Source organism: Vicugna pacos, chromosome 5 (assembly GCF_048564905.1).
Source record: "Vicugna pacos chromosome 5, VicPac4, whole genome shotgun sequence".
Taxonomy (NCBI): Eukaryota; Metazoa; Chordata; class Mammalia; order Artiodactyla; family Camelidae; genus Vicugna; species Vicugna pacos.
The window spans coordinates 82,908,137-82,934,836 of NC_132991.1; the positions used below are offsets into that span (position 1 = coordinate 82,908,137).

A 26,700-nucleotide genomic window follows, 5' to 3' on the forward strand; every position below is an offset into this window, starting at 1 on the left:
AGCAGCTCTCCTATGGCTCTGGAGGATTAGGAAGTGTCCCCTAGGCCAGGAAAGGGAAGAAAAGTTTTTTTTGTTTGTTTTTTATCAGTTAAGTGCTCTGCCAGTTTACAGCTAGAGAGGCCACACTTCATTGTGGCCCCTGGAATTTTCTGGAAACTTGAGAGTTACCAGACAAACCCGGTCTTGTTAACCTAATGGCAGTCATCTCTCCTCTTCCCTCCCCTTTTCACCAGTGCAGCCCTGGGGCTTCCCCAGAGGCACCTTTTGCAGCCCCTCCTTCCCAGGGCAGACAACAGCCTTGACTTCCATTCCTTTCCTTCCGCCAGTCACACCCTTTGGTGCCAGAGCCTCCGTGGGCATGGTGGCCGGGAGGCATTGTGTTCGCTTGCAGGGAGTTGGGCCTCAGCCATCGGAGGGTTGATCTGGGAAACGGAGGCCTCCTGGCCGCACCCTGACCCAGGGCACCCTCTCTCTCTGGCCTCCTGCCTCCCGCAGTGGTGCCGGCCACCGCCTGGTGCCTGAGGCCCAGCCCCAGCACTCTCCTTGCTGGGCTGAGTTCATATCATGTGCCCTTATCATGTCCCTGGTGAGGAGGAGTGAATATATAATTTCCAAGGAGCCACAGTAGAACTGCTTATGAATAAAGAGCATTGTAAAATCATAACCATAAGCCACAGGTGACTGTGCTGGCAGGGTCTGACTCTTCCTCAGGTGCCAGTCCTCAAGATGACAGCAGCTCTCAACACAGCTGTATCCATCTTACTGAGTCCCGACTGGGTGCTGGACATGGGGCTGTGGACCCTGTAAACATTAGGGAGCAAGGGGTAGACACAATTAGCATTCTCACTTTAAAGGTGAGAAAACAACGTGAAAGGGCAGCCAAGTCAGTAGGGAGCAGAGTCAGGACTTGAACCCAGGGCTGTCTGATTCCAGAATCCTGGCTACGAGCCACTGCGCTCTGCATTAGCCATTTCTTTTAATGGTGTTAAACATACTCCAGCTTTTTTGTGTATTAAATATGCTCAATTTTTATTTTTCATTTTACAAGTAATGAGCTGTATTAATAAAAAAATTGAAACGAGAAGAAGGAAACGTTTCCTAAATCCTACCTCATTATTGACTTGAGGGTGATTCACCTTTTCCATCTGTTTGCCTGCCTGCCTGCCTGTGCCCTGTTTGATCACAGGATACAGTTTATAAGCTACTTTGTGAGAGATGGTTGGATAGAACATTAAACGTGATGTGGCATTGATGACACATGCCTAAGACAAAGAGGAGAATGAGGCTGAGGATGACTCATGAATCTTTTAACCTAAAAGGAATAGTTGAATCAAAGGGCAGTTGAGTTACTTTAAGAATTAGGAGACTTGGATTCTAAGCCAAGTGAGAATTGCTCCATCTCTGTTTCTTTTAAATAGCATGTATTTTAGTAAGAGAGAGGGAGACGCCTCCCAGGGGGCATGGCCAGGCTGGGATGGGCTCAGAACTGCTCTCTATTACAGGTGGGCAATCAATCAGTCCAGAGTTTACTAGCAACTAGCCAAGTGCATTTATCTCTGGCCTCAGTTTGACCATCTATGAAATGTGGAGTTGAACAAAATGACCTCAGGGCCCCTCTTATTTTCAAAGTTTTACAGTTATAAAAATATTGATGGTGATGCGTGTTTTAGGATATTCCGTCTTTTTTTTTTTGACTTTTAAATTATTTAACTTTTAATTTTTTAAATTTAATTTTGTATTGAAGTGTAGTTGATTTACAAAGTTAGTTTCAGGTGTACAGCAAAGCAATTCAGCTACACATATACATACATACATAGTTTTTGTTTTCAGATTCTTTTCCATTTTAGGTTATTACAAGACACTGAATATAGTTCCCTGTGCTATACAGTAGGTCCTTGTTTATCTATTTTATGTGTAATAATGTGTCTCTGTTAATCCCAAACTTCTAATTTATCCCTCCCACACCCTTTCCCCTTTGGTAACCATAGTTTTTTTCTATGTCCATGAGTTTGTTTTTGGTTTCAGATATTCCATCTTTTATAATCATATGTTCTGCCTTCAACCATGCATTCAGTTCTCTACAATTTCCTCCAGGTGATCCCCACACAGCTTGACTGGGTTTGCTCCTTCCAGACTTCCTGGGGTCGCTTTGAGGAACAAAATTTAGCGTTTCTCTGAAAAAAAGTCCTTAAACCCTTCATTGGGTGGACTAACAGTTCCGAGTCACTAGGAATCGCTTGGCCTTGCAAATGCAAACCAAGGGACAGTGGGGTTTGGTGAGGGTTCAGGGCTCTCCTAGTCCAGACAAATGGCAATGGCAGACATCAAGCACACAGTCTTCCTCTGAGCTTCCGTGTGTGTGTGCGCTCATGCGTGTGTGTGCGTGCATGCATATAAATCCATTGTTTGCATTGCATATGCTCAGATTTAACTAGAAAAAGATGTTAGGTTTTTGTTCCTTTTGAAATTAAATTTCTTCTGGCATTCACAGGCACTGAAATCAGAAGGGAAAAAATGTTTTGTTCAATTTGAAAATGTTTTTCAAATACGTAGCAATTTGACTCTAGGGGTTAAGAAGTGATATTCTGAAGGTTTTTCCCAAAACTCTTTAATTTGGAAATTAGCAACTTATGAGCAGCAGTAATCTGACTTCTTTTTAAACTAACACTGGTCCACAAATAAAGGCTAAATGAGTGAAATAGGAGAGCTGATTTCTTTCTTAGGCTATAATAGAAGGTGCAGTCAAAGGAGAAGGTTAAATTCTGGATTGAATGCTTATGCTACAATCCATGGCACACCTGCAAAGGGGCTGCCGGCAGACTTGAGCCCATCCCAGCCTGACCACGCCCCCCACAAGGGCGTCTTAAACCCAGGCTACGTGAGATAAAGGCTGAGTAGTTTTCAGTGTTCGTGTACATAATTGGGGGAAATATTTAGCTAGAAAGAATGGACACAAGGGGATGGACTGAACAGTTCCATTTTTCTTTAGCCAACAAAGACCACAACTGGGCTGTTTCATGAGAATTCATTTAAAAAAAAAGAAAAAGAAAAAGATCAGGGGGCTCACTGACTTGGGTAAGCATTCCAAACAAGCTATGTGCTCTTTGAGGCTTTTGCCTACTGGGGCTCGATTCAGAAATTTAACCCTAAATTGTACTGTAGAAACCTTTTCGAATGTATAGGGCTGGGTTTTATGCTTAGAAAAAAAAATAAGTCTATTAATACAAAGAATGCTAGACTGTTTCCTATGGGACAATCAAAAAGGTGTACCCTTAACACTGAAAGGATTAAATCATTAAAACTCTGTCAAGAGCCTGAGTTTCAGAAAACCAGGTGCCTGTCTTTATTTAAGACATCTTTGCTGCCTAAAAGGATGTTTAAGGTTGTGCTGATCTATTATCTAGCTCTCTTATGGCTGTTAATTTTGTGTAACCTTATAAATATATATATATATATTCATGAGGAATATATTTTAAGGAACATTTGTAAAAGAGGTAGAAACCCACCTAGAGACTTTTTAGTGTGTTACCTTTAAGATTAAAATATAAAGTGTCATGCATAGGGTTCGGAAATTTTGTTGGTAAGTGGAACAGAGTTTTTGTGGTAGAAATTCTCCTAGAAAACCCAAGGTGAAGGGACACCCAAATCAAACCTAGACAACATTCAATAGTCTTTTGTGGTCACCTGGGCATTTTTCATCCTTTGCAACCTGAAATTCGGGGCTTCTGTGTATTTAAACACTACAGGTTGATCCAAGCAAGAAGACGAGCATAGTAACCCTCTGAAGGCATCTCCTAAAACTTCAGGCTTCTGAATCCTGTATTTTTACAGATTCAAACTTAGGTCTTCACTTGGAGTCTTTTTCCTTTGGTGGTCTTGTAACTGTGAGCATAATTCAGTAGTTACCACCAGTAATACCTTGTTCCCTAAACTACATCTAGGTGCTCCACAGCCAAGTCTGAAAAAAGTTAAATGAAGGTGAAAATGCACTTGCTTCTTAAAATGATGAGATTGTACGAGAGGGTAACTGGTCTCACGCCAGCTCTCCATCTCCACTGTGAGAGCAGCTGGGCATAAAAATCTGTAGAATTAGGTCTTGCGAACAAAAAATTAATCAGTCTATCTATGAAAGAAATAGAAAATTTGACTTGAGTATAAAAATCTGTAGAATTAGGTCTTGTCAACAAAAAATACATGAGTCGATCTATGAAAGAAATAGAAAATTTGACCTGAGCCAAATCTGAGGATTATCACCCGGGAAGAGTATCTCAGAAGGCTCTGAGCACCACTCTACTCGTTAGACATCAGGGCGCAGTTATATAAGATTTTTGAGCCAGAGGGCTGTACATCAAACGACATATTATTGACAGTTTACATCATCCAGATCTACGTGCCATGTGGCCCCTTACAAGATCAAGAAGGAATGTTGTCTTTAAGAAGTCTTACTGTAGCTGTGAGATTATTGCTTTTTACGGTTGAGCAGGTATTTGTGCTGATGGGGACAGTTTGGTTGATGCATCAGTGCAGACACACAATGCATGGTGGGGCGAGAGAGGAGACCAGAGGGCAGAGAAATTTTTTTGTTTAAATTTTTCTTGTCTTGCCATAAAATATCAGTTTAATTTCACAGTTCCGTAGCATATCTGTATCTAAAATGTGATGTCAGGAGGATGTAAATAAGAAAGACGTTCCATGAGTCAATTGTTATTTCTAAAAATAACATTTTTTTAAAAAGCAGACAACTCCACAGATGGCATAGCGCTTCCAAATGTATTCTTATCTGAATCCAACATCATGCTCGTAAGATATTAATACCTACATTTACATAAGATGGAAGTGAGGACGGGATATTAATAACACCCAGACCTCCCTCTCAATCCAGCCCTCTTCTTCCTTCATTGTACTGTGTCAGGCCCAAAATAAAGCAAACGAAGCAAATGAAGAGTCTCTGAAAAAGGCTCAACAGGCTAGACTGTAGATGGTAGATGTAGAGAGAATATGTGTGGGTGGGAAAATGCACCCCTTAGGAAAGTTCAAAGAAAAACAGTTGGATAACTAGTCACTGTAAGGTACACTGGATAGAGCTGAGCAGCATGGAAAGGCATTTAAACATTCAGCAAAGGCTGGACCACTGGGGTTTTTTCTTTTAACTTTAAAGGAAAGGTTGCTCCTTTTCACTCAGTGCTGGAAGTCCCAGCTTCACCTTGTGTTGGCTTCTCAGAAAGTTCCCGCCGCTCTTCAGTTTGTGTTCAACCCCACAGCTGCTGCTGGTCTGAGAGCCTGAGGGGTTTGTCACTGTCAGAGTTTATCCTAAAGTACTTTCACCGAATCCCTTTTTAAATCTGCATTTTCTCCTGAGAAACCAAACCTGATGAGGCAAAGCTCCTAATACACTCTTGGCTTAAAAATAAAAGAAAGAAAGTGACCCTGTTGAATTTTACCTGAGCCCTGTGCTCCTGGAAAACAGACACTATGAAGACAATCTCCCCACACTTTTGTGTTTTAGGAATAATTTACTACAAGGAGACTTCCTTCCCCAGACAGTTAGATAGGACTCACAGGTAAAGACCCTTGTCTACCTGTGACAAGGCCAGTCATGGACCCACCGAGTCCCATTCTTTGTCTTATAAATGGTTTGAACTCTGTCCCCATGGCCAAACTGGACAAAACTCTTGCTACCTTGACTTGACCAAACTTTGGTTAAGCTTCTCTCCATCGCCAGACCGCGCCCGTGAGCTTTGACCCATCCTCACTCCAGCCAGCACACCACCCCTCCTGAGAACAAGCTGACCTCAGGGTAAATCATCTCTGATCTACTGTCTCTCCACCTCCGCACAGCCCGGGAACATCTTTCCAGCCATGGTCATCCCTCCCTATGAAAGAAAAACCTTTTCTGCCTGATCAGTGAACACTTACAAATCTTACGATCAGAGAGGTCTCCTGATGGCAATAGTGCCATCCCCCCACCTCTGCAATAGTCCTTTCAAACACAGGCCGTCCTGGCCTAAATCCAGACTTGGCTTTTATTTGATAAAGACAACAGGAAGCACAGAGAATTCAACCCAGGGGTCCGTCTGTAGGGCCGGTGTTGTAGTTCTCACTTTCCAAGATCATTCATGGCAGAATTTACCTCGTGCTTATGCCTCTCATGCCACACACGATCTTTCATGTTGCAGAATGGCTTTCAGGAAGGCACTTGAATTGTTCCTCTAACCGCAGCAGCACGCGAAGACAAAATGAGGAGGGGTCGTCTTGCTAAGGCTCGCCCTTCACATACACTTGAGACAAGCTCCTTAAACCCAAAGTGATGCCCTAACTTTATAGTCACAGCTCCTAATCACGATCGTTAGAGATAACTATACTCAAATACAACCACAAAAGCACCTTCCACCCGAAAATATTAGGCGATTTCTATTTTCTCTTCCTTTATGTATTTTAGAGCTGGCTTTCCCAGCATTAACTAGAAACATGGAGAGTTTGCTGTGTGGTACCTCCCCCTCAGCTGTGTCCACATAGTCTGTGACCTTGTTTTATTAACTGTTTCTAAGGAACACATAGTCCACAAAAAATACAAGTTTTAAGGAGTGCTATATCATTTAAAAATAATATATGAAAAATCAATTTTAATTCTATGAGGGTACCGGGCTATTCTATAGTTCTATCAAATATGTGTTTTACCTTTTGTACTGGTTAATTCAGGGACCTTAATATAACCAGTTGTATGATCAGGTCTATGGTAATGAAGCATACGGTATTTTTTTCACCCCAATAAATTCTAGTATATACCTTAGAAGTCATATACTAAAATTTACCTAGTATTGAAGAAGCTGTCACATAATATTTCATATAAGATTCTTAATTATCTCCTAAAATACTGGCAACAAACTATGTAAGTCCTAGGTTATTTACCAATATAAGTGGTTTTTTTTTTTTTCCTGAATATATTTATTTATTTATTTTGGCAGAGGGCGGGTGGGAGGTAATTAGGTTTACTTATTTACTTTGAGAGGAGGTACTGGGGATTGAACCCAGGACCTTGTGTACGCCAAGCATGCGCTCTACCAATTGAGCTATACTCTCCCCCCACAAGTGGCTTCTTTTCTCTTATTTTTTTCATGAGCTTAGTAGATCCAAAAAGCAGGACTTTTAAACCAAAACATTTGAGTGATCTTCCTTCACATAGGGAGACGTGAAACAGAAAAGCCACAAAATAAAGGCAGCCAACTTAAAACAGTTCGTGTCCGTTAGGTCTTACCATCTCTGATGGAGTAACGAGCAGGGTCTAGTTCTCCAGGGAGCCATGGTTTGTGCTTTTATTCACTGAGTGAAGATTTTTCTTCTACACTGGGCACCTGTGATTTTACATTTCTAGCGTTGCTGGAAACACTCCCTCATCTCAAGCCTGCATCTCTTTATTTTTGCACACTCACACCAACTGTCTCATTAATCTCCTTCCATCTATTCTTATGACCTTCAAATCCATCCTCCCCACAGCATGTGGAGTGACCTCTCAGGTGCAAGGATGACCATGAACCAGTCTTTAGAACATGTTAACGTCCAAGCACCTTAAAATCACCTCTAGGGCCTTTCATAATTGGACTTCAACCTAAGTCTCTACCTTAGCTCTTCCTCCTGTCCATTCTCTTCTCTGGAGCCACAAGACTGCTGATGACCTCGCTCCTACCCCAGTTCCTACGTTTCAGACGTATCCACGCTCTACTTTAGACTTCATTCCCAGTGTTGACAGTAGGCCTACAGTTGCCTAGTAAATGGCAAGCAATGGCCGTCACCTGCTCCAAGTCTCAGTGCAGGCATTGTCTCTAAAAAAAGCCACCCTGAACCTTGAACCTGTATTCCCTGCTAGACGGTCCTTTATTGTTCCTTGAATCTGGCATGTTGTAGCAACTCAACAAATAATCGTTGAGTAAAATAAATAAAGCTTGTTTCTACAAAGAGGATTTAGAGCTGTCTCCCTAGAGAGGACAGAGGTAAAGAAGTAATTAGAGTTCAGGGTACTAAAGACACATTAGAAAAATCTACATGGGGAGAGGATATAGCTCAATTGGCAGAGTGCATGCTTAGCACGCACGAGGTCCTGGGTTCAATCCCTGGTACTTCCATCAAGTAAATACGTAAACTTAATTACCTCCCTCAAGAAAGAAAAAAGAAAAAGAAAGTCTACAGAGTGCTAAGGTAGTACACTAGAGATCTTTATAAATGGAATTGTTCCCCATCTGGAATGCTTCCCCAGTGGCCCTGATGGAAAGTCAGGACTCAGATTTGGTCAAGATTCCATCAGGGTTTTTTTCAGCATAAAAATAGTAATTCTATATGTTTCTGAACTGCTAAGGGATCTTTGAACCAGATCTGATTTACCTTTTAAAAACAGCATCAGATCTCTTTCTTACCTTGTAACTGGTGAGCAACAACTTTTAAATTTATTTAGTCACTTATTTAAGAAACATCTGATGAGGGCCTGTTACAAAATACTATATGCTAAGGGCTGGGGAGTAAGCCGTGAACAAGACAGACTCCATCCTGCTCTCCTGGGGCTTCCTTGTAGGCAGAACAAACAGTAACAAGTAAATCAACTGCAGAAATTGAAGATTATATGATTATTGTTGAGGGCATGATCAGGGTGAGAGTAGAGACCTACTTTAGAGAAGGTGGTCAAGAAAGGGCATTTGGTGCTAGTTTCATTTAACTTAAGTCTTGAAGGATGAGAGAGAGCCAGCCAGGTGGGGAGCTGGGGGAGAGGGCTTCCAGGCTCGACAGGTGGAGATCCAAAACTGAGCCAGAGTGAGGCACTGTCCCAGACTCTGGGCCGAGCATCCACTTGGGGTAGGGATGGGGCTGATAAAATCAGAATGCAGAGTCTAAGTGCAGGCAGGGTGAAGTTCTATGAAGAAAAATAAAAGCAGGCTATGGAGAGAGAGTGGTGACTGGCAGCTGTGGTAGGGAAGCAGGTCAGGGAAGCCCTTTCGAGGGGGGTGGCATTTGGACACAGAGCTGAGTTTACTTATAATTTACTTATCACTCACATTTAAACTGTTTATGACAAATTTAGAATGTTCAACATTTTTCAGCAGTCTTTCTGATTGACATCTGTATTCATTTGGAAACCCAGTGTTCCCAAGCAGTCTTAAATGGCAAGCAAGCCTTCTAAGAAGACAGCTAAATTTTAAGTGTAAACCACCTTTGAGTTGGTCTTTTCCAACTTTAAAACATTCGCTGTGATTCAAGTCTGGTAAGGCATCTTATCAAACAGTTTTATAAAAAAGCCCACATTGCTCCCCATCCTATGGACCCTAGCCTGACAATGGGATGTAGAAGCTACAGAGAAAAGGTCTCAGAGAGAAGGGAATGGATGTGCCTGTTGGCCTGGAAGGTTGAGGCTGTCGGCTCAAATCAAGCTTCTCTCGTTACAAAGGGTCATGGGGAGGTTATAGCCCCAGTTACGGTCCTGTTGGGGAGGTGCTGTCTGTGTGATCAACAGCCCTTCCTAATAGTTGGAGTTAATCACTCACTGACCAACTAGAAGATCAATGGCGCCCTGCTCTGTCCCCCTCCACTTTGCCAATGTCCGTCCAGCCTCCTTCCTCTGCTCCCTGCAGTGAACAGGCGTCAGGAAGGGGGTTCTCGGGGACTCTTGTCTCTTCCTGCTCAAAGACTGGCTCTACAGGAGCATAGTCATCTAACTCCAGGGGAGGAGAATCCATTCTTCTCTGCCTGGGAGAAGCCTTGTAATGAAGACATCCTGCCGAAGACGATGAGGAAGCAGCCAAGAAGGGAAATGGGGGGCGGGGGATATAAAAGTCTGTTGGAGGAAGGACATTATTGCAGCCAAATGCAAAGGAAACTTGATTTTCAGAGATGATGGGCTAGAGAATGTTTACTTTTCAAATACACTGTGATCTTGGCTTTAGAATATTTTCATTTCGGGAGGTGATGAGTTAGATTTTTTTGGTTGAGCTGTAAGAGTTGGTGTCATTAAGTGTACCCCAAACAGGCCCTTTCACAGGGCTCACTAGACCAGTGGCCTCTTGGCAGGCTGAGGAATCAAGATGCTAGGACCCTGGACCAGAGCTGAGAATGGTAAGTTCTCACTCTGGACCTGACCTAGGGGTATTCTGAACCTTGGGTTGGCAGAAAGGTGTTACCAGCAAATGGAATTAAACCCTCAAGGGAACTGTTCATTTAGTCACTCTGGCTGAGAGGTTTCGTTCCGGGGGTATGAGAGCCTCCACCTGAACTTCAGGGCTGTGCCAAAGAGACTGTCACAAGGTTTATACATTTCCCAGGAGTTATGGTAACTCTCAGACCAGGTCCTGTTATTTCCCAAGTGAGACGTGAAGTTGGGGTTCCTGGTGGTGTGATGAGGGGAGGAAGGGAGCAGTGCTCTAGCGACAGTATGGATCCTAACTTTCACCGGAATGTCCCTGATTTCCATTTGGAAGGAAGAGAAGTGATAATCGGCAAAGTGGGGGGCAGGGCAATGAGGAGCATAGCGGGTACCGACAAACATACAGATGAGTGAGGGTGCTGTGGCGATAGCACGCTTGGGGCTCTCGCCTTCAGACCAACGTTGGGTTGCCCACGGAGTTGACAGCCACACCTGCTCACGGACATCACGTTGACCGCTGTTCGAAATGAGTAGAAAACTGGCTTGACCCAGTGTTGATCGCACAGCTCATGCCGTCAACCTGAGAGTAGAAATAGATGCTGTGTAAAGAAAGAGAAGAGTCCGTTTGGCTCTTCCCCCTGATGAGCTGAATAGATACATACCCAGGGCGCCTTCACCGAAAACTGACATCGTCTGCGTTGTCCTAAGTGAATTTTCTTTCCTACATCCTGTGATTAGGGCTCCCATAATTCTGTTAGCCTGCACATTGAGTTTTTATTCTTATGCGTTTCCTTAGCTCTCCATTTCCTCCCCAGCCTCTTAACTGGTAATTTCATTTGCTCATGGACTGCTGGATGACAGAGCAGCTCATCACGAAGTGGTGCTTCCCCCACCCTCCACGTATGTGCAGATGTTCTAACACGAGGAAGTGCAGCCAGCAGTGTCAGCCTTTGGAGACAGAGAACACACAGACCAGAGGGTTTGGGGACAACTATCTGCTGCTCTAATCACTAATCTGTTCAGTGTTAAATTACTTGCCAAGCAAGAGAAGTGGGAAGATCTGGCATGTGTAAAGGGGACCAAACGCAGACAGACAGAGGCTCCTAACCCTTGAATTATCTCCACCCAGGACCATCAGGACAAGTGCTTCTGTAACACAGATTTCACAGTTAGAAGTGGTTTCAATCCCTTGGGGTTACAGCAAGAGCTGTGTGAGCTGGCACTGCAAATCCAGGTTTCTTTCCACACAGCACAGCTGGCTGGTCCTGCAGAAGGCAAGGCACGGAGACGTGACTGACGGTGATTCAGAACTTGGGGGGGTGAGGTTGTACAGCTTGATACCCTGGAGATAGAAATCTTTCCAGATAGAAATCTTTTTTATTTCTTCTGAGTGATCACCACCCAAATCTTTTCTGAGTTCTCAGGATTGCAGACCGGAGGCCAATATGAAATGACCCAACTTTGAGCCAATAAGGAGAGTCTGGGATGGCCTGAAAAACTAGGTATTGAATGTCAGTGACTTTTAGCTTAAAATTGGGTTCGTGGTCCATCAGGTCAGCATGACAGCTGCTCTGACCTTATCACATCTGGAGACTTCCTCATACACAGACGCTGCCATAGAAAGACTGGCGAGTGCAATGTGGTCACATTTTCTCTTGTCTCAGGGTAATTCAAGACTAGACACTCTCTGAGGTGAGCTATACTTCAGGATATACTGATCCTGACTCCTATTTTAATCATATCTCTGCTTTTTCCAACAGAATATTTTTTTCCCAGAAAATTATGAGACACATTCCAAAAACCCAAATAGTTTACTTTACAGAGATATTTTTGTTTTGTTACAGGTTTGGGTTTTTGGTGATGGTGGAGGTGGAAGGGACATAAAAAAATTTGTTTTTATGATCAATATTTTTAAGACAAATGCTTTCTCAGTCTTTACAGGAAAACACAAGTTTACTTGGGCACCACTAGAATGATCTGAGCTTTTAAAGTAGAAGGGTCTGGGTAGCTGTTCCTTATGCCACCCTCATAAGTTTTTCCCCTTTGCAAGGTACAAATAGGTACACTCATAGATCACGAGTGATAGAATGGTAGGAACATTTGTAAAATACGGATGAAATAGGGAGATTGATCTAAGTTTGCTCAATTAAAAATTTGTTTTAAATCACCAGGAATCAGGATATGTACATGAAAACGTCTTGGGAAAATTTATAGATCATATATTCATCATTTAAGTTTAACCTACCAATATCCCCTGCTTATTGTATCTATTGAGAAAAATAAGAGAGTGACTTCCCAGGGAGGATCCTTGAAAGGTGGAGAATAGTGCTTTCCTGAATTACTGCCAGGGCATAGCTCATATTTGCTTTATAACATGCACGATATGTAGGTTTCTGTTAGCAATGTTGCTTTTTAACATCTAAATGGCTCTCGAGATTGTGTGTGCGTGTATATGTGTATATATGTATATATACATGCACATATATATATATACACACACATGCATAAGCAAGTGAGGATTTAGATAAAGTGGACAGCAGCTCATTATTAATGCATATACTGAAAAGTTCTAGCTTGCTGTTGCTGAAGACAAGAGTGCTGGGGAGAATGATAGCTCATTTTTTGGAGGTTAATATTAGCAATGTCGGGTATAAGAAATGGTACCCCTACTGACAGAGTGTTTACTCTGTGTAAGTTCTGTCTTTTGAGACTTCTTTAATTACAGAATTGAATTGCCTTTTAAAAATATACATAGAAATAAATAGAAAGTTGATGTACTCTATCTTATTTTGAATCTTGTTAAATGTTATATAACTGGGGAGGGAGGGTATAGCTCAAGTGGTAGCTCATGGTTAGCATGCATGAGGGTTCAATCCCCAGTACCTCCTCTAAAAATAAATAAACCTAATTTCCTCCCCACTCCCCGCTGAAATAAAATAATTAAATAATACAATAATAAATAAATAAAAATATTTTTAAAAAAGAAACAGTAAATTTTTAAAAATGATATACAACTGGTTTGTTTCTAGTTGAAGAAAAGATGTCCATTCAAAGGACATCACTTAAGGTGTCCCTTTGCCTTAATTACCTGCTGTGGAACTTTCTGTTTTGAGAGAGGCCAAGGGAAATATTGAAACTTTATGATTCTGGTTAAAAGATCTCTGTTCAGACTATGTAACCCATTAAAGAATTAAGCAAGAAAATAGGCAAAAAAGGGGGGAGGGTATAACTCAGTGATAGAGCACGTGCTTAGCATGCATGAGATCCAGGGCTCAATTCCCAGTACCTCCATTAGGAAAATCATAATAATTAAATAAATAAATAAACCTAATTACCTCCTCCCCCAACTCCAAAAAATTAGAAAATAAACAAAAATGTTGAGATCCAGAAGCATTGTTGTGAAGTACGCTGAGGGATGGTCAGGAAGTCCTATTGAAATGATGATAAATTGTAAATTGTATTAAATATGTTATGAAATATTTCAAACATATTAGGGCTGAAACAAGATAGAGAGAGGAGAAGGCTGGTGGTGAATTCTTGTTTTATTTTAAGTGTTAAGAGCATAGATTTATGTTGATCCGCTTGCCTTCAGTACTCAAGTCTACCTTCAAGAGAGATGTGAAGCCAACATTTGTGGGCTGTTCCGACTGCAAGATGACAAAGGACTCAAGACCCTGCTCGCTTCAGATCAGTGTATAAATTACAGACCACCAGGGTTTTGTTGTTGTTGTTTAGTTTGGGGGGTTTTGTTGATTATAATGTGTGGTATTACAATGTCAGTGATTATAATGTCAATTTCATGTGTCCCTATGGGTCTTATTTCCTCATCTGTACCCCCACTGTGCACGGAGTGGATTTTATTGTTGGCACTGTTGGTGTACAATGAGGGAAGACTCTTAAGTCCTCCCTTCTTTACCAGTCCTAGATGGTAGCTGTATAGAAAGGATGAAAGATTCTCAGTGAATTGGGGGTAGAACTGGGGCAAGGATTCCTCAGTGGCTGAGAGCCTCTCTCTGCCTCTCATGCTTTTGCCAGGAAGGATAGTCCGGGACTCTGACTCCTTAGAGGCCACGTGGATCATAAGATCCCTACCTAAGAGCCCCCATACAGTTGCTCTGGCCAGATTCATGATCCCACCAAGAAATATGTTTGATGAAGTGGTCCTTGAGTACAATACCCACCCCAGAATCAAAAGTGGGGTCGTGGTTGTCACAAAGGCAGCCAGCTGGTCCTGCGTGTAGCCCAGGATGCTTTTCTAGGGCCCTGGACTGTTGCTTCATTGCTTTCTTGATGTCATTGTATTTGGCACTTTTCTCCAGATGGCAAGTCAGATCCCCAACAAATCAAATTTTCTAGAAGCCTCTCACCTCAGGACCCTAGAACATGGGAGGAGCTTTTTTTTCCTTTTTTTACTTTAAATATATACATCTTGGTTTTAGTGTATGTTATAAAATATAACTAACCATCAGACCATGTTTTCACAAATGTTGCACTGAAAGGGAGTGAGCCAGTTTGAAGACCTGTATTAAAGAGGTAACAACATGGTGGATCCACGGTTGTGGCAGAATCTAGAATATGGTTTGTGAATGACTGTAGTTTGAAAACCCTTACGAGAGCTGAGCAGATTCGGGAGCCTAGAGGAGACCTCTAAACCCAGCTTGGTGGGAGAGCCACAGAAAGTGTCCTGTTGGGGGTCCAGACGTGCTCCAGTTAAAACTGTGTGACTTGATCTTGAAAATATTAAAAGCTGGTCATTTAGGCTGCTCTTGCCTCATAAAAACCTAGCCTGGCTAATTAATGGAGCGGATTGGTATAGAACTCAGCCTGTTGGGCTGTTGGCTCAGATTGCTTGTGGTGATTTCTTGGAGTGATTTTCCTGAATTTGCTGGGGTTTCTGATTTGTGAAGGAATCTTGGTAGCTGGTTTTACTGTTTTTGATGCAGGTAAGAGCAGAGTCTTTCATTAGTAGTCAGTCAGCCAAGACTAAAGATGGGCTTCTCTTCAGCATGAAAAATCTGAGACTATATTTAATTGAGATTTATACTTAAATGCCTTTTTTTTTTTTTTGTAGCTATTGCTTAGGTGGTCTGACTGGGTTACCCACAAAGATCTGTGGCAGCGTATTTGGAGATGGGAATAGTTCATGATTCTAATCAGATAAGAAAGTTGAACTTGGCCTGTGGCTAACATCTATTGCATTTTTGTATTCAAGAGTCTGTAAAAATAAAGGTTTTGCTCTTTCAATGTTAGTTTGCAGTTGTTTTCCTGGGGTCAACAAAACAGACGATATACTTCAAAATGTGAGAGAGGAGTCTAGTAGTAAGAAGTTTTCTTAGCAACAATTCCATTGTTATCCGAAGTAAATCTGATTTGCTTTTGCATGAAAAAGTGAAATGGCACACAAGGTACCCACCCCAGACCTCAGTTCAAACCCCAGTGAATCTACCATCTACAGTTTCCCATGGACTACATGCATTTATTTATAAATACATTTTAAAATACAAATGGGATCATATACTGTTGCTGCCTCGAGATTTCTTCACTTAACAGTATATCTCAAAATGCTTTTTTAATGGTTGCATAATTTAACCAGTGTCCTGTCATGAACATTTTGAGTTGTTTCCAGGTTTTTGTGATTGGTTGGTTAGTTGGTTGAAGGAAGGTGGGCATATGCATGATTTTAGCTTTTGTACATGTTTTACATTTCTTAGGACCAAAGACACTCATTCTGTCAATGGACACCATTTTGGATGTGACATTTATCCAATGGTGGTTAAAGGACACTGTTCCCAGTCTTCTGCTGGACTGTTCATTGGTAGGATGGTATGGATAAGAATTTGGCAGTTTTCTCATAAGATGTGACATCTTGATCTTTTAGACCCAAAGGCAATCAGGTGGCCTCTACTGAGTATTACATAGATCTAATGGGTTAGGATCATAGAATTTAAGTTTTTTAAAAATAGGTATCTAGTCTCAGTATTAATTGTCATACCAGATGGTGGAGTATGATAAAGACCGTAGGGTTCAGAATCAGAATGAAATTCAACCCTGGTTTCTCTATACTCATTGTATTATCTTTAGAGGAACATCTACCTTCTTTAAGCCTCAATTTCCTCTTCTGTAAAATAAGAGTGATATGAACATAGAATAAATAATGTCAATGAAAATACACTCTTAAGCAATCACTGCACAAATGCTATTATTTAATCCAAGTCTTTCTTAATAATGAAAAGAAGGCCCAGTTGTTTTGAAGTAACTTTTAAAGGTACACATCTGTGACTTAATTACTAATCTTTGCACCTGTAGTGTTTGTCTTCAGGAATTTCAGAAGCAGATCTGAGCCTGAAAAAACTGAGCCTTAGAAAGAACAAGAAAATGTTGTCACCAGATCATTTTATTTTTGTGCTTTTGTATCTCCACTTATCTCCATTTTTACTGTATCTCCATTTTTATGGAACTTGGAATATTCAAAACCAGTTTGCTGACAGTCTTCTATGATTTATGGTGCCTGTTCAGTAATTTCTTTGTTTTGGTGCTTCTGGCATGGAATAAAATCGTATTGGTTGGAAATTACAATTGCCCATCCCAGGAATTCACCCAACCCCCCCCACAAACCCATACAAACCCACATGATACACACTGTCAAAGGGCTCTGATTTTTAAAAAGTCAATAAAAATAATGCCACAAGCACAAGAGGACATTCACCAACTGAAAGCAACTTTTTTACGCTGGCTGGTAAGCAGTAGTCTCTAGAACGTTCCCAAATACCCATAACAAAGAACTGCTTTTAATTCAATCCCTGAAGCCAAATATGAGACCACTGAGCAGTGTGTATTCCAGGGAGGGGGAAAAAAAGACTGAACACTGAGTAAACAAAAATGCAGGCTAGTGTAGTCAGTCTCTTTTTTGTGTGTGAAATTGTCGATCTGAGAAGCCTCCACAGCTAACAATTGCCCTTCAAATGAATCCCATGCTCACGGGTTTGAGTAGGCAGATTTTCAGCAGCTTTCTCTGTGGCATGTGTGGTCATCATCTCCTCAGTGCCCTGTAGAGCTGGGGTTTGGGGGCAGAGCTGGGCAGGACTTTTGGAGAAAATACGAACAGCAACCATGGCTGCTTCTATTGAATCAGTATTTTGGAACAAAGGACTTCAAGGGCATATAGAACAGGTATTTCAGAACCCATCTTGATGTTTAGTTCCTCTTTCTCTTTTCCACTGTGGCACAGTTCACATAACATAACATTCACCTTTTTAAAGAATAAAATTCAGTGTTTTTTGGTATATTCATGAAGTTGTGCAACCATCACCACTGTCTAACTCCAGAATTTTCATCTCCCTGAAGAGGAACCCCATGTCCACTAGCACTCACTCCCCATTTCCCATCCCACCCCAGCCCTAGACAACCACTAACCTACTTCCTGTCTCTATGGATTCTCCTGTTCTGAACATTTCATATAAATTGAATCATACAATGTTTGTCCCTTTCATGTCGGGCTTCTTTCACTTAGCATACAGTTTCCAAAGCCCATCCATGTTGTAACCTGTATCAATACTTTGCTGCTTTTTATGGTCAAGTCATATTTCGTTGTAAGGGTATACCACATTTTGTTTATCCATTCATCAACTGATGGACATTGGGGTTGTTGGAACTCTTTGATTATTGAAGGATAATGCTAAGAATATTCGTGTACACACTTCTGTGAGGGCATATATTTTCAGTTTTCTTGGATATGTACCTAGAAGTGAAGCGGTTGGGTGTCTGGTCTTTATCCAAATCATCATACTAGTAACCTGAGAAGAAGGAATGAGCTTGATTTGGAGAGATTTTAAAAAACAGTCTGGGTAGACGAGCTGTGGTCTTTGGTATATTCTCATTATTCTCTAGAATGATTAGACTAATTCCTGACTTTTAAAAGAAAATCCACGGATAAACTGTAAATCCCAGTGATTCGTGATGTTTCTGCCCCATGAGACCTGAGAGATATCATACATTCATGTTAGGTGATCTTTGCACTGTGATTTCCCCATGGTGAAGTGGGCTATGGGCACAGACAAAGGGAAAGAAAGATGTTAGAATTTATCAAAATGTTTTGGGGAGTCAGTGGGGATGTAATTTGGAGACAGCCTCTTGGCATTCCTTCCATCCCACAGAGGATTTAGCTTTTATTATAGTAACAGTGGAAGAATCTGAAAATGAATATACGTGTATATATATATATGTATGGCTGGGACATTGTGCTGAACACCAGAAACTGACGCATTGCTACTGACTGTACTTCAATGAAAAAAAAAAAACTAATAGTGGAGCCTTCACATCACAGGGATGGGGATGCTTTGGGAGGAAGAGGACAAATGGGGTTGGGGTGAGGGGAATCAGCAATCTTAGAGCATAGAAAATGAGTGTATGATGTATGGCTTTTTTTGTTTTTGAAATCCTTTGGCTGCTTTACTAGTAATGCTATTTCAAGGAACTTCTGTTTTCTGAACTATTTAGGTTTTATTTATCCTGTCGTGAACAGTAAAATTTGGTTCATCGGAGATGTGTTAGACATGGCAAATTTGTCGTTTTGGGTTGTAATAACTAGGAAGGGCCGTCACACCAAGAGCTGTTTTCTCAGCCCGCCCCAGTGATCCCAGCCATCAAGGACAGACCCCAAGTTGGAAACTCTCCCAACTTGTGAAGACACATTTCATGTTGACAGAATTGGTTCTCTAGAAATGCCTTTTGTCTGCTTGGGGTCAGCAACAGACTATCCAGAGAACCAGATTTTCTTTCCGCCTCTATATTAATTAGGGAAGAAGTAAGCCAAGAGGCTAATTCCTCATCATGAAACACTATGGGGCCCCAACACCATACAGGGGACCCAGCTAGGCTGCTAAGGCATTAATGAGCTGTTAAGTGCTTCCTGTCTTGCCTCCCCATGGATTTTTGCTTTTACACATAGGCCTTGGGGGCGTCAGTCCAGAGGAGTGTGATGGATGATGGAGCTTAATTTGGTTTCCTTTAGGTAGAAGGACCCTTCAACAATACAGAGCAAAGTCCTTCATTTAGGGCAAGCCATCTCGAGTTAATCATTATACTCTTTAACCACGAACTAAATGGAGAAATGGTTCTCTTCAACCATAGTACTCTTTTTAACAGACTTTATTTTAGAGGAGGTTGAGGTTCACAGCAAAACTGAGCAGGAAGTGTAGAGAATTCCCATCTACCCTGCCCTACACATGCGCATCCTCCAACCAGAGCGGACATTTGCTACAACTGATGATCCTACACTGACACATCATAATCACCCAACATCCTTAGTTTACGTTAGGGTTCACCCTTGGTGTTGTACATTTTATGAGTCTGGGCAAATGTATAATGTGTATTCACCATTACAGTACCACACAGAATAGTTTCACTTACCCTTAAAATTAACTGGGTTCCACCTACCCCTGTGCCCAGCCCCTGGCAATTACTGATCTTTTTACTCTCTTCATTGTTTGCCTTTTTCAGCATGTCATATAGGTGAAATCATACAGCACGTAGTCTTTTCAGATTAGATTCTTTCACTTAGCAATGTGCATTTAAGTTTGCACCATGTCTTTTCATGACTTGAAAGCTCACTTCTGTTAGTGCTGTGAAGAGGGCTAACTGTGACCCAGGAAGCAGGCCCTCACCAGATATTGACTCTGCCTTGATCTTGGACTTCATCCTCCAGAACTGTAAGAAATAAATTCCTGTTGATTATAAGCCACTTAGTCTATAATTGGTTATTATAGCGGCCCAAGGTTCTGTGTAACGACTTTTTAAGATGTGATTGACATACAATAAATTGTCCATACTTAGCTTTATTGAGGTATAAAATTCACATACTATACAATTCATACTTCTAAAGTATATGATTCAATAATTTTTTGTGTATTCACAAAGTTTACACATCTGAAATGTACAACTTGGCATATTTTGATATATGTATATACCCCTGAAATCATCACCGTAACTAAGATAGGCATTCATCACCCCAAAAAGTTTCCTCATGCTAATTTGTAATTTCTTTCCCCTCTCCCTGGCAGCCACTGATCTCTTTTCTGTCCTATAAAGCCATCCCTATTTTCAAGAATTTTATGTATGCAAAATCGTATAGTATGTACTGTTTGGTTTTGGCCTGGCTTCTTCATTCAGCATAATTATTTTAAGATTCACCCATGCTGTAGCATGATAACTATAGTTCTTTTTTGTTGTTGTTGGAAAGTATTCAACTGTATGATTATACAAAAATAAACAAAAAAGCAAAAGAGGTTTGGGTATAGCTCAGTGGTACAGCACATCCTTATCATGCACGAGGTCCTGGGTTCAATTTCCCCAGTACCTCCATTAAAAAAAAAAGCAAACTATATGATTATATCACAGTTTGTTCATCTATTCAGTTATTGATGGATATTGAGTTGTTTCCAATTTGGGACCATTACAAAGAAGCTGCCATCAACGTTCATGTACAAACCTTATGCTTTTACTCCTCGTGGGTTAATACCTGAGATTGGCATGGCTGAATCATATGGAAAGCATATGTTTTAACTTTTTTAAGAAATTAGAACTGTTTTTCCAAAGTGGTTGTATCCTTTTGCACCTGCTCCAGTGGTGTATGAGAGTTCCTGGTACTCCCCATCCTCCCCAGCACCTGATATGGCCAGGCCTTTTCATCTCAGCCATTCTGATAGGTGTGTAGTGATGCACCTCACAGTTTAAATCCCACTGGTCCTAACCGCATAGGGGATCCCACTACATAACACCCACTATCACTTCTCTAAGTCTTTGCTCATGCTGTTCTTGCAGCGTAGATGTTTCTCTACCCATCCCTTATCTTATTAAACAGTCTTCTTCAACATCCAGCCCCAGTGCTCTTGGTCCCTGAGGTTGAACCAAAGACTGTCCCTATATATGTACATACCTGAAGAATTCTGTGGATAATTTTTTTCAAAGAGTGTTTGCACTATGATGAGATCCTCTGTCTATGTGACTGTTTTTCTGCTCAAGCATGGGGACCTAACCCAGGGCTGGGCACATCACAGTTCTGCTGTGATGAAGGCAGTGGCAGAGACAGGACTCACCACCCTGTGAGTCATGCTCTTTCCCTCCAGATTGGAAAACGTAGCTCCACTTTCTCTTGTTTGAAGAGTGCTGTCACTGCAGTCATTGTTATTCAAAATTTGTTGATCAGAAATGTGTAGATATGGGAATATTTTTAAATAAAATGGAACAATTGTCCTCATTCTTTAAAACATCCTTCGGGTATGGAAGGCAAAAAATAAATGAAGTCAAAGAAATTCATGAACTTCAAGGAAATTAAATTTTGTCTAAATGAGGGTCACCCAACCTGTCTTCACTTTATAATTTTTAAGTTTCCTATCTGGAGGTTTTAATTGGTTTTGAGTGAATAAGAATTAGTCATTATGCCTGTAATGTTTTGTTTACATAGATGAGTGGAGAAAGGGCAGAGTTGAGAAATACAGCTAAGCAACTTCTGAGAAGTTCTCAGTAGTCAATAATACCTGTAAGTTATTCAGCTGCCCAGATAATAGTCAGTCTGAGGTGGTTTTTATAGATTCACAGGAGGGAGGCAGGAACATAAAAGAGTAAGGTGGTTTCCAAAACAGTAGTTCCTGGTAATAAAGGGATGGTAAAGAGGTTAAGTTTCAAAGTCTGATTAGAAATCGCCCCTATGGAATTTGGAGTGATTGTCACTGAGGCTTTAAAGCCTGTGGATTTAGCCTGCTGTGCACAGAGAGTGGTTCTTGATTTTTAACCCAGAGCGAAATGGCAGGGGAGCACAAAAACATACGCTGCGCCTTCCGGGGATACTGAGTGTGATGGGATAACGCTCAGGATTCACTGGCAACTAGGCGAGTTAAAAGAAAGCACGAGAATGTGGGAAACTCTAAAGCAATCTGGCTGCCTAATCAAAGTATTTTGAAATAGTCCTTCATAGTGGGTGGGTTTTGTTCCAAAGCAAAGTAACTCCATCCATCACGAGCTAAATAAAGCTCTAGTAAGATCAATATGACCATGGTAAGATGAGGAGGTTTGTAATTAAAGCCCATGACAGAGTGACCTGTGCAAGAATACAGTGTAAAGCGTTACTTCTCAAATTCTCGTGTGCACGCGAACCACCCGAGCCTTGTGAAAATGAGGGTTCCGATTTCGTAGGTCCAGGCTGGGGTCTGGGATTCCACATGTTAAAACAACACCCGGGTGGTGCAGATGCTGCCTGTCCTCAGACCACAATTTAAGTTGCAAAATGGGTTGCTCTTCCCTCTTTTATAACAGATCATGAAACTGTCTTGCGAAGCTCTCTGACAAAAGAAATAAGTCCTTTGTTAACAGTCCTGTTCATCTCAGGAGGGTGTGGAAAGCAATTCTGATTTCTATCTTATACTTTAAGGGAAAAAGAGAGGGGGATTTCTTCATTAATGGCATCATGAAAAAAAAATAAATTGAAAGAACCCAGATTAAGTTACCTTTAATTTAGGGTTGAAAATAGTCATGCCATTTATTGTATGATGCTCCTGATTACTGAATAAAACTAAATTATATCCAGTATGTTGCCTACATACGTCAGGAGTAACAGTGGCATTCAAAGAATTTTAAACCAGAAGTTCCATAAGAATAGTCACTTTTTTGGTTCAAACTTGAAAATCAGGGCTGTCTGATATGAGTATTAGACCCCAGAGGTATTATCATGATAGTTTGAGGCACATATATATAATGAACCCAAACTCCCTGGATTTGAATCCAACAAGTCTTTCCACTTACTGGCTATGTATAATGGTTTACTCATCTGTAAAATGGGTCTGCATTCTATAGGTGTTATTGGATTAAGTGAGATAATATTTGTAAAGCTTTTACACCAGTGCTTGACACACATATGAGCTATGTAAATGTTTGTTAAATATATGACTAGAGTAAATAAGACATGTATTAATGTCATATCCTAGTTGCCCAGGACCCTCTGCAATCCAGAAGGCTTCTTTCTCTTTCTACCAACTAAAATATCATGCTACAAGGCCTTCCCAGTAGGCAGCCGGGTCAGAGGGAAAGGTGACTCCAGCCAACAAACAGGGAACCCCCAAATAAACTCACGAAACCTAGGAGTTTATTCATTTTGCTCCTTTGCTTAGACTTACCTCAGTCTTTTGGTTTTGCAGTTGGTGATGTATATTGGCCAGGTGGCCAAGGATATCTTGAAGTGGCCCCGCCCCCTCTCCCCTCCTGTTGTGAAACTGGAGAAGAGAGTGATCATGGAATATGGGATGCCGTCCACCCACGCCATGGCGGCCACCACCATCTCCTTCACGCTCCTCATCTCTAGCATGGACAGATACCAGGTGAGGCGACTGCACTCTTCCTCCCACGTAACCCTGTCCGTATGACAAGGGACCAAGAGGGCTTTCCCTTCAGAATTATCTTTTTCTGAGGGATTTTGAGGCTTATGAAATAAAGACCAGGGGAACTAAAACTCACTGAGTGGTCAGTGACAATTTCTTCATAAATGAAGTGACTGTATGATTTACAAATCAGGTTGTGCCCCAGAGTGAAAGTGGACACCACTCATAATGATAAGAGCACAACAAACATGACACAGACTGTCAGGGAACCAGGGTGTGTGGTCTCCGCCTGCAGAAAAATTACCACCCTGAGCCGCCAGACTAGAGGCACTTGAATCGGTGCCCTCATCGTCTGTTTGCAACAGACACAAGGAGTTTATGATCCTCGTAAATGATCCTCCAGGGCTGAGATGATGTCACCCAGTCCTCCAGCTAGACTCCCCTGGGCCCAAGGCAAAAACAGCGTCTGTGCACCAATTACCCCCAAGGATGCCTCTGCCCCTGGTTGAGGCTCAACCATAGAAATAATCATTCCGCATTGTCTAAAAAGCTGTCTAAATGACAGGAGATTAATAAATGTTGAAAATAGAAGAATTTCACTTAATATCAGCTGAAATCCAATTACAGTAAGACCTGTTAAGAGTTACATTATTACTGCAGTAAAGATTTGTTTCTCCTACCTGAGAAATCTTGCTCTAATTTTGCACTTAACTTAATCAATTTTACCTTTTACCTGTTGGGAAATTTGGATTTTATTAACTCTAGCCGTCTTGTACATACAGGACAGTGTTGTTTCTCCTGCCCCTTTATGTCAGAAACCCAGGGATGTTCCGTGTTCAGGTTGCACAGAAGTAGGGGAGGCAGCCTGATGCGGTTGGAAGAGGACAAGATTAGGGTCAGGTTCTGGCTCCACCTCTGCATTCTTCTACCTGGTCACCGGGGGTTTGGTTATGCAGTTGGTGATGTGTATTGGCCAGGTGGCCAAGGGTATCTTAAAGTCGCCCCGCCCCTTCTCCCCTCCTGTTGTGAAACTCCGGAAGTGAGCAATGATGGAATATGGAAAAGGGACAGGCATCAGGAATACATCAACTAGGTGTAATATTTTGCTGCAACTTAACTTAAATGTCATGCCAGGACCAAACAATGTCTGAGCTCCTCAGTTCTGCCTGAATCAACTAAATGCAGGCTTCTGTGCTATACCCAGTGCCATCTGCCCCAGAAGGACATAGTCCGCGACACTGGCCCACACTGGGCAGCTGTCAGCATCCAGAGAACCCTGCAAACATGCTTCTCTTAGGAAAACAGCAGCAAGCGGTGGCTGACTGCAGGACAGTGACAACAATCATTTATACGCCACCCGGCCCTTCTTTAAAAACTTTTTATAGCTCACATGACGCAACAGATTTCTTAAGGCCTGAGTTACTATGGACTTCTTTCCTATTTAATTTTTAATGATAAATATATTTAGCTTTTGGGTTATTTTCTTATAAGTAGATCTAAAAATGGGTTTATTTATATAAATGTATTCAGGCTAATACCTAGACTGTAATTTCTGAATGCATTAGCTCATTAATTTTTAACATGTTTTCGATTAAAATCAAAGACCCAGTTAATGGTAAATCTTAAGAAAGGCTACACAACCATGTGTTCCTGTACTCAAATGTTACGTTGGAAAAAACACACCGGACTTGGACTCAGAAGATGTGGCTGCTGGTTCTGACTGTCACTACTGGCTGTGTGACCTTGGGCAAGTCTCTGAGCCATGGCTCCTGTTGTGAGGATCAAATGGGATGATTGATAGGCAAGCATCCGTGTGCTAAATTCAGGCCAGGGGTTTCCTCATTTGTAGAATGGGGCTAACAATAAAACCTACTTCATAGGGTTGTGTGAAGATTAAATGAGGTAGTGACTAAAAAGCACTTCACATAATATAGACAGTTCTCTATCTTTACTCTAATCACCATGGAAGACCTCAGACATTAATACTTGAAGCAATTATATCTCTACGTCTAGTTCATAAACAGAATATCCGTATGTTCCTTCCATGACTCAGCATTAGCCAGATTCCTCCAGCTGCTTTTCTTACCCACCTGCAGATGTCGAGATTCAGTAAAGTCTGGGCTTTTGCCCTGGTATCTATGACATATGCCCAGTCTTAGCTTGGGGCTTCCTCAGGAAGCCAATTGTTGCCAAGCTTTATCACCATAGTAGATGATGGGGAAGTAGCCGGTTGGACTTCCAAATTGTAGTAGCACTGTCCATCCACCTTGCCTCTTGGAAATACTGTAGATTTCACAAGACTTACTCTAAGAATAGGAAGAAATAAAAATATCTACCCCCTAAAACTTCCAGCAAAAAAGCTATGGTCATCACTCTTAAAGTCAGGTTCTACTTTGTCTTATTGGCATATCAAGATGTTGTCAAACTTCTCTCCAGAACTATATTCCTAGGCATCTGCCCCTTCTGTTTCCTTGGTTTTCCCATTTTGCAAGTGGTTTTAGATCATCAGAGTGCTAGCTGAGGGAATGAGAGTTGGAGACTGGCAGTTATTGGGTCAGGAATCCTATTTCCTTCTACAGCATCAAATTGTACGAGTCTGAGCATGATCTAATTTCTTGTTTTCTCTTCTCCCCCCACCCCCACCCCGACAGTATCCATTTGTTTTTGGATTGATGTTGGCTGTGCTGTTTTCCACCTTGGTGTGTCTTAGCAGACTTTACACTGGGATGCACACGGTCCTGGTAAGTCTTTGTGGGCAGGTCTTGGGATGATTATCTGAATAGTAGTGTAGCCTGTGTGTCAGGGTGTTCCTCACACGATGTGTTTATAAAGCTATTTGCACATGTAGTTATAGTTCCCATCAGGCCATTGAATTAAGTAATAATTATCTTATGGCACATGTATAATAACAGTAATGAATCATTAAGATAATATCCCAGAGGCTGAGCTGGGCTAGGTTCTCATGACTTTGAAGACTGGCTAGAACAGCAGTGGAGATTCAGCTCATTTATTGGGTGTTGGTTTACTGGTGATACAGCAGGCAGTGCAGGAAAACACCCAGGGTCAGGGATGCGAGTGAGTCAGTGCAGATCCCCACTTAATTCCTCACAGTCATGGGCCTGAAGTGCAGGTGTATCAGCTGTCCCTGCAGGGTACGGTCCCACCAGGTCAAAATGCTTCCTTCCATACTGGGGCTTGCACTTAAAGATC

At 41.6% G+C, this 26,700-nt stretch overlaps 1 protein-coding gene across 2 annotated transcripts in view; it reads left to right on the forward strand.

Annotated features, from left to right (window-relative positions):
- SGPP2 (sphingosine-1-phosphate phosphatase 2) overlaps positions 1 to 26,700 on the forward strand; it is a 97,484-nt gene that overhangs the window by 43,791 nt on the left and 26,993 nt on the right. For both annotated transcript variants that reach the window (XM_015242377.3, XM_072961735.1), the window contains 2 exons: positions 23,311 to 23,490; positions 26,142 to 26,231. In XM_015242377.3, coding sequence (XP_015097863.3) covers positions 23,311 to 23,490; positions 26,142 to 26,231 — 270 coding nt within the window. The remainder of the gene's footprint in view (positions 1 to 23,310; positions 23,491 to 26,141; positions 26,232 to 26,700) is intronic.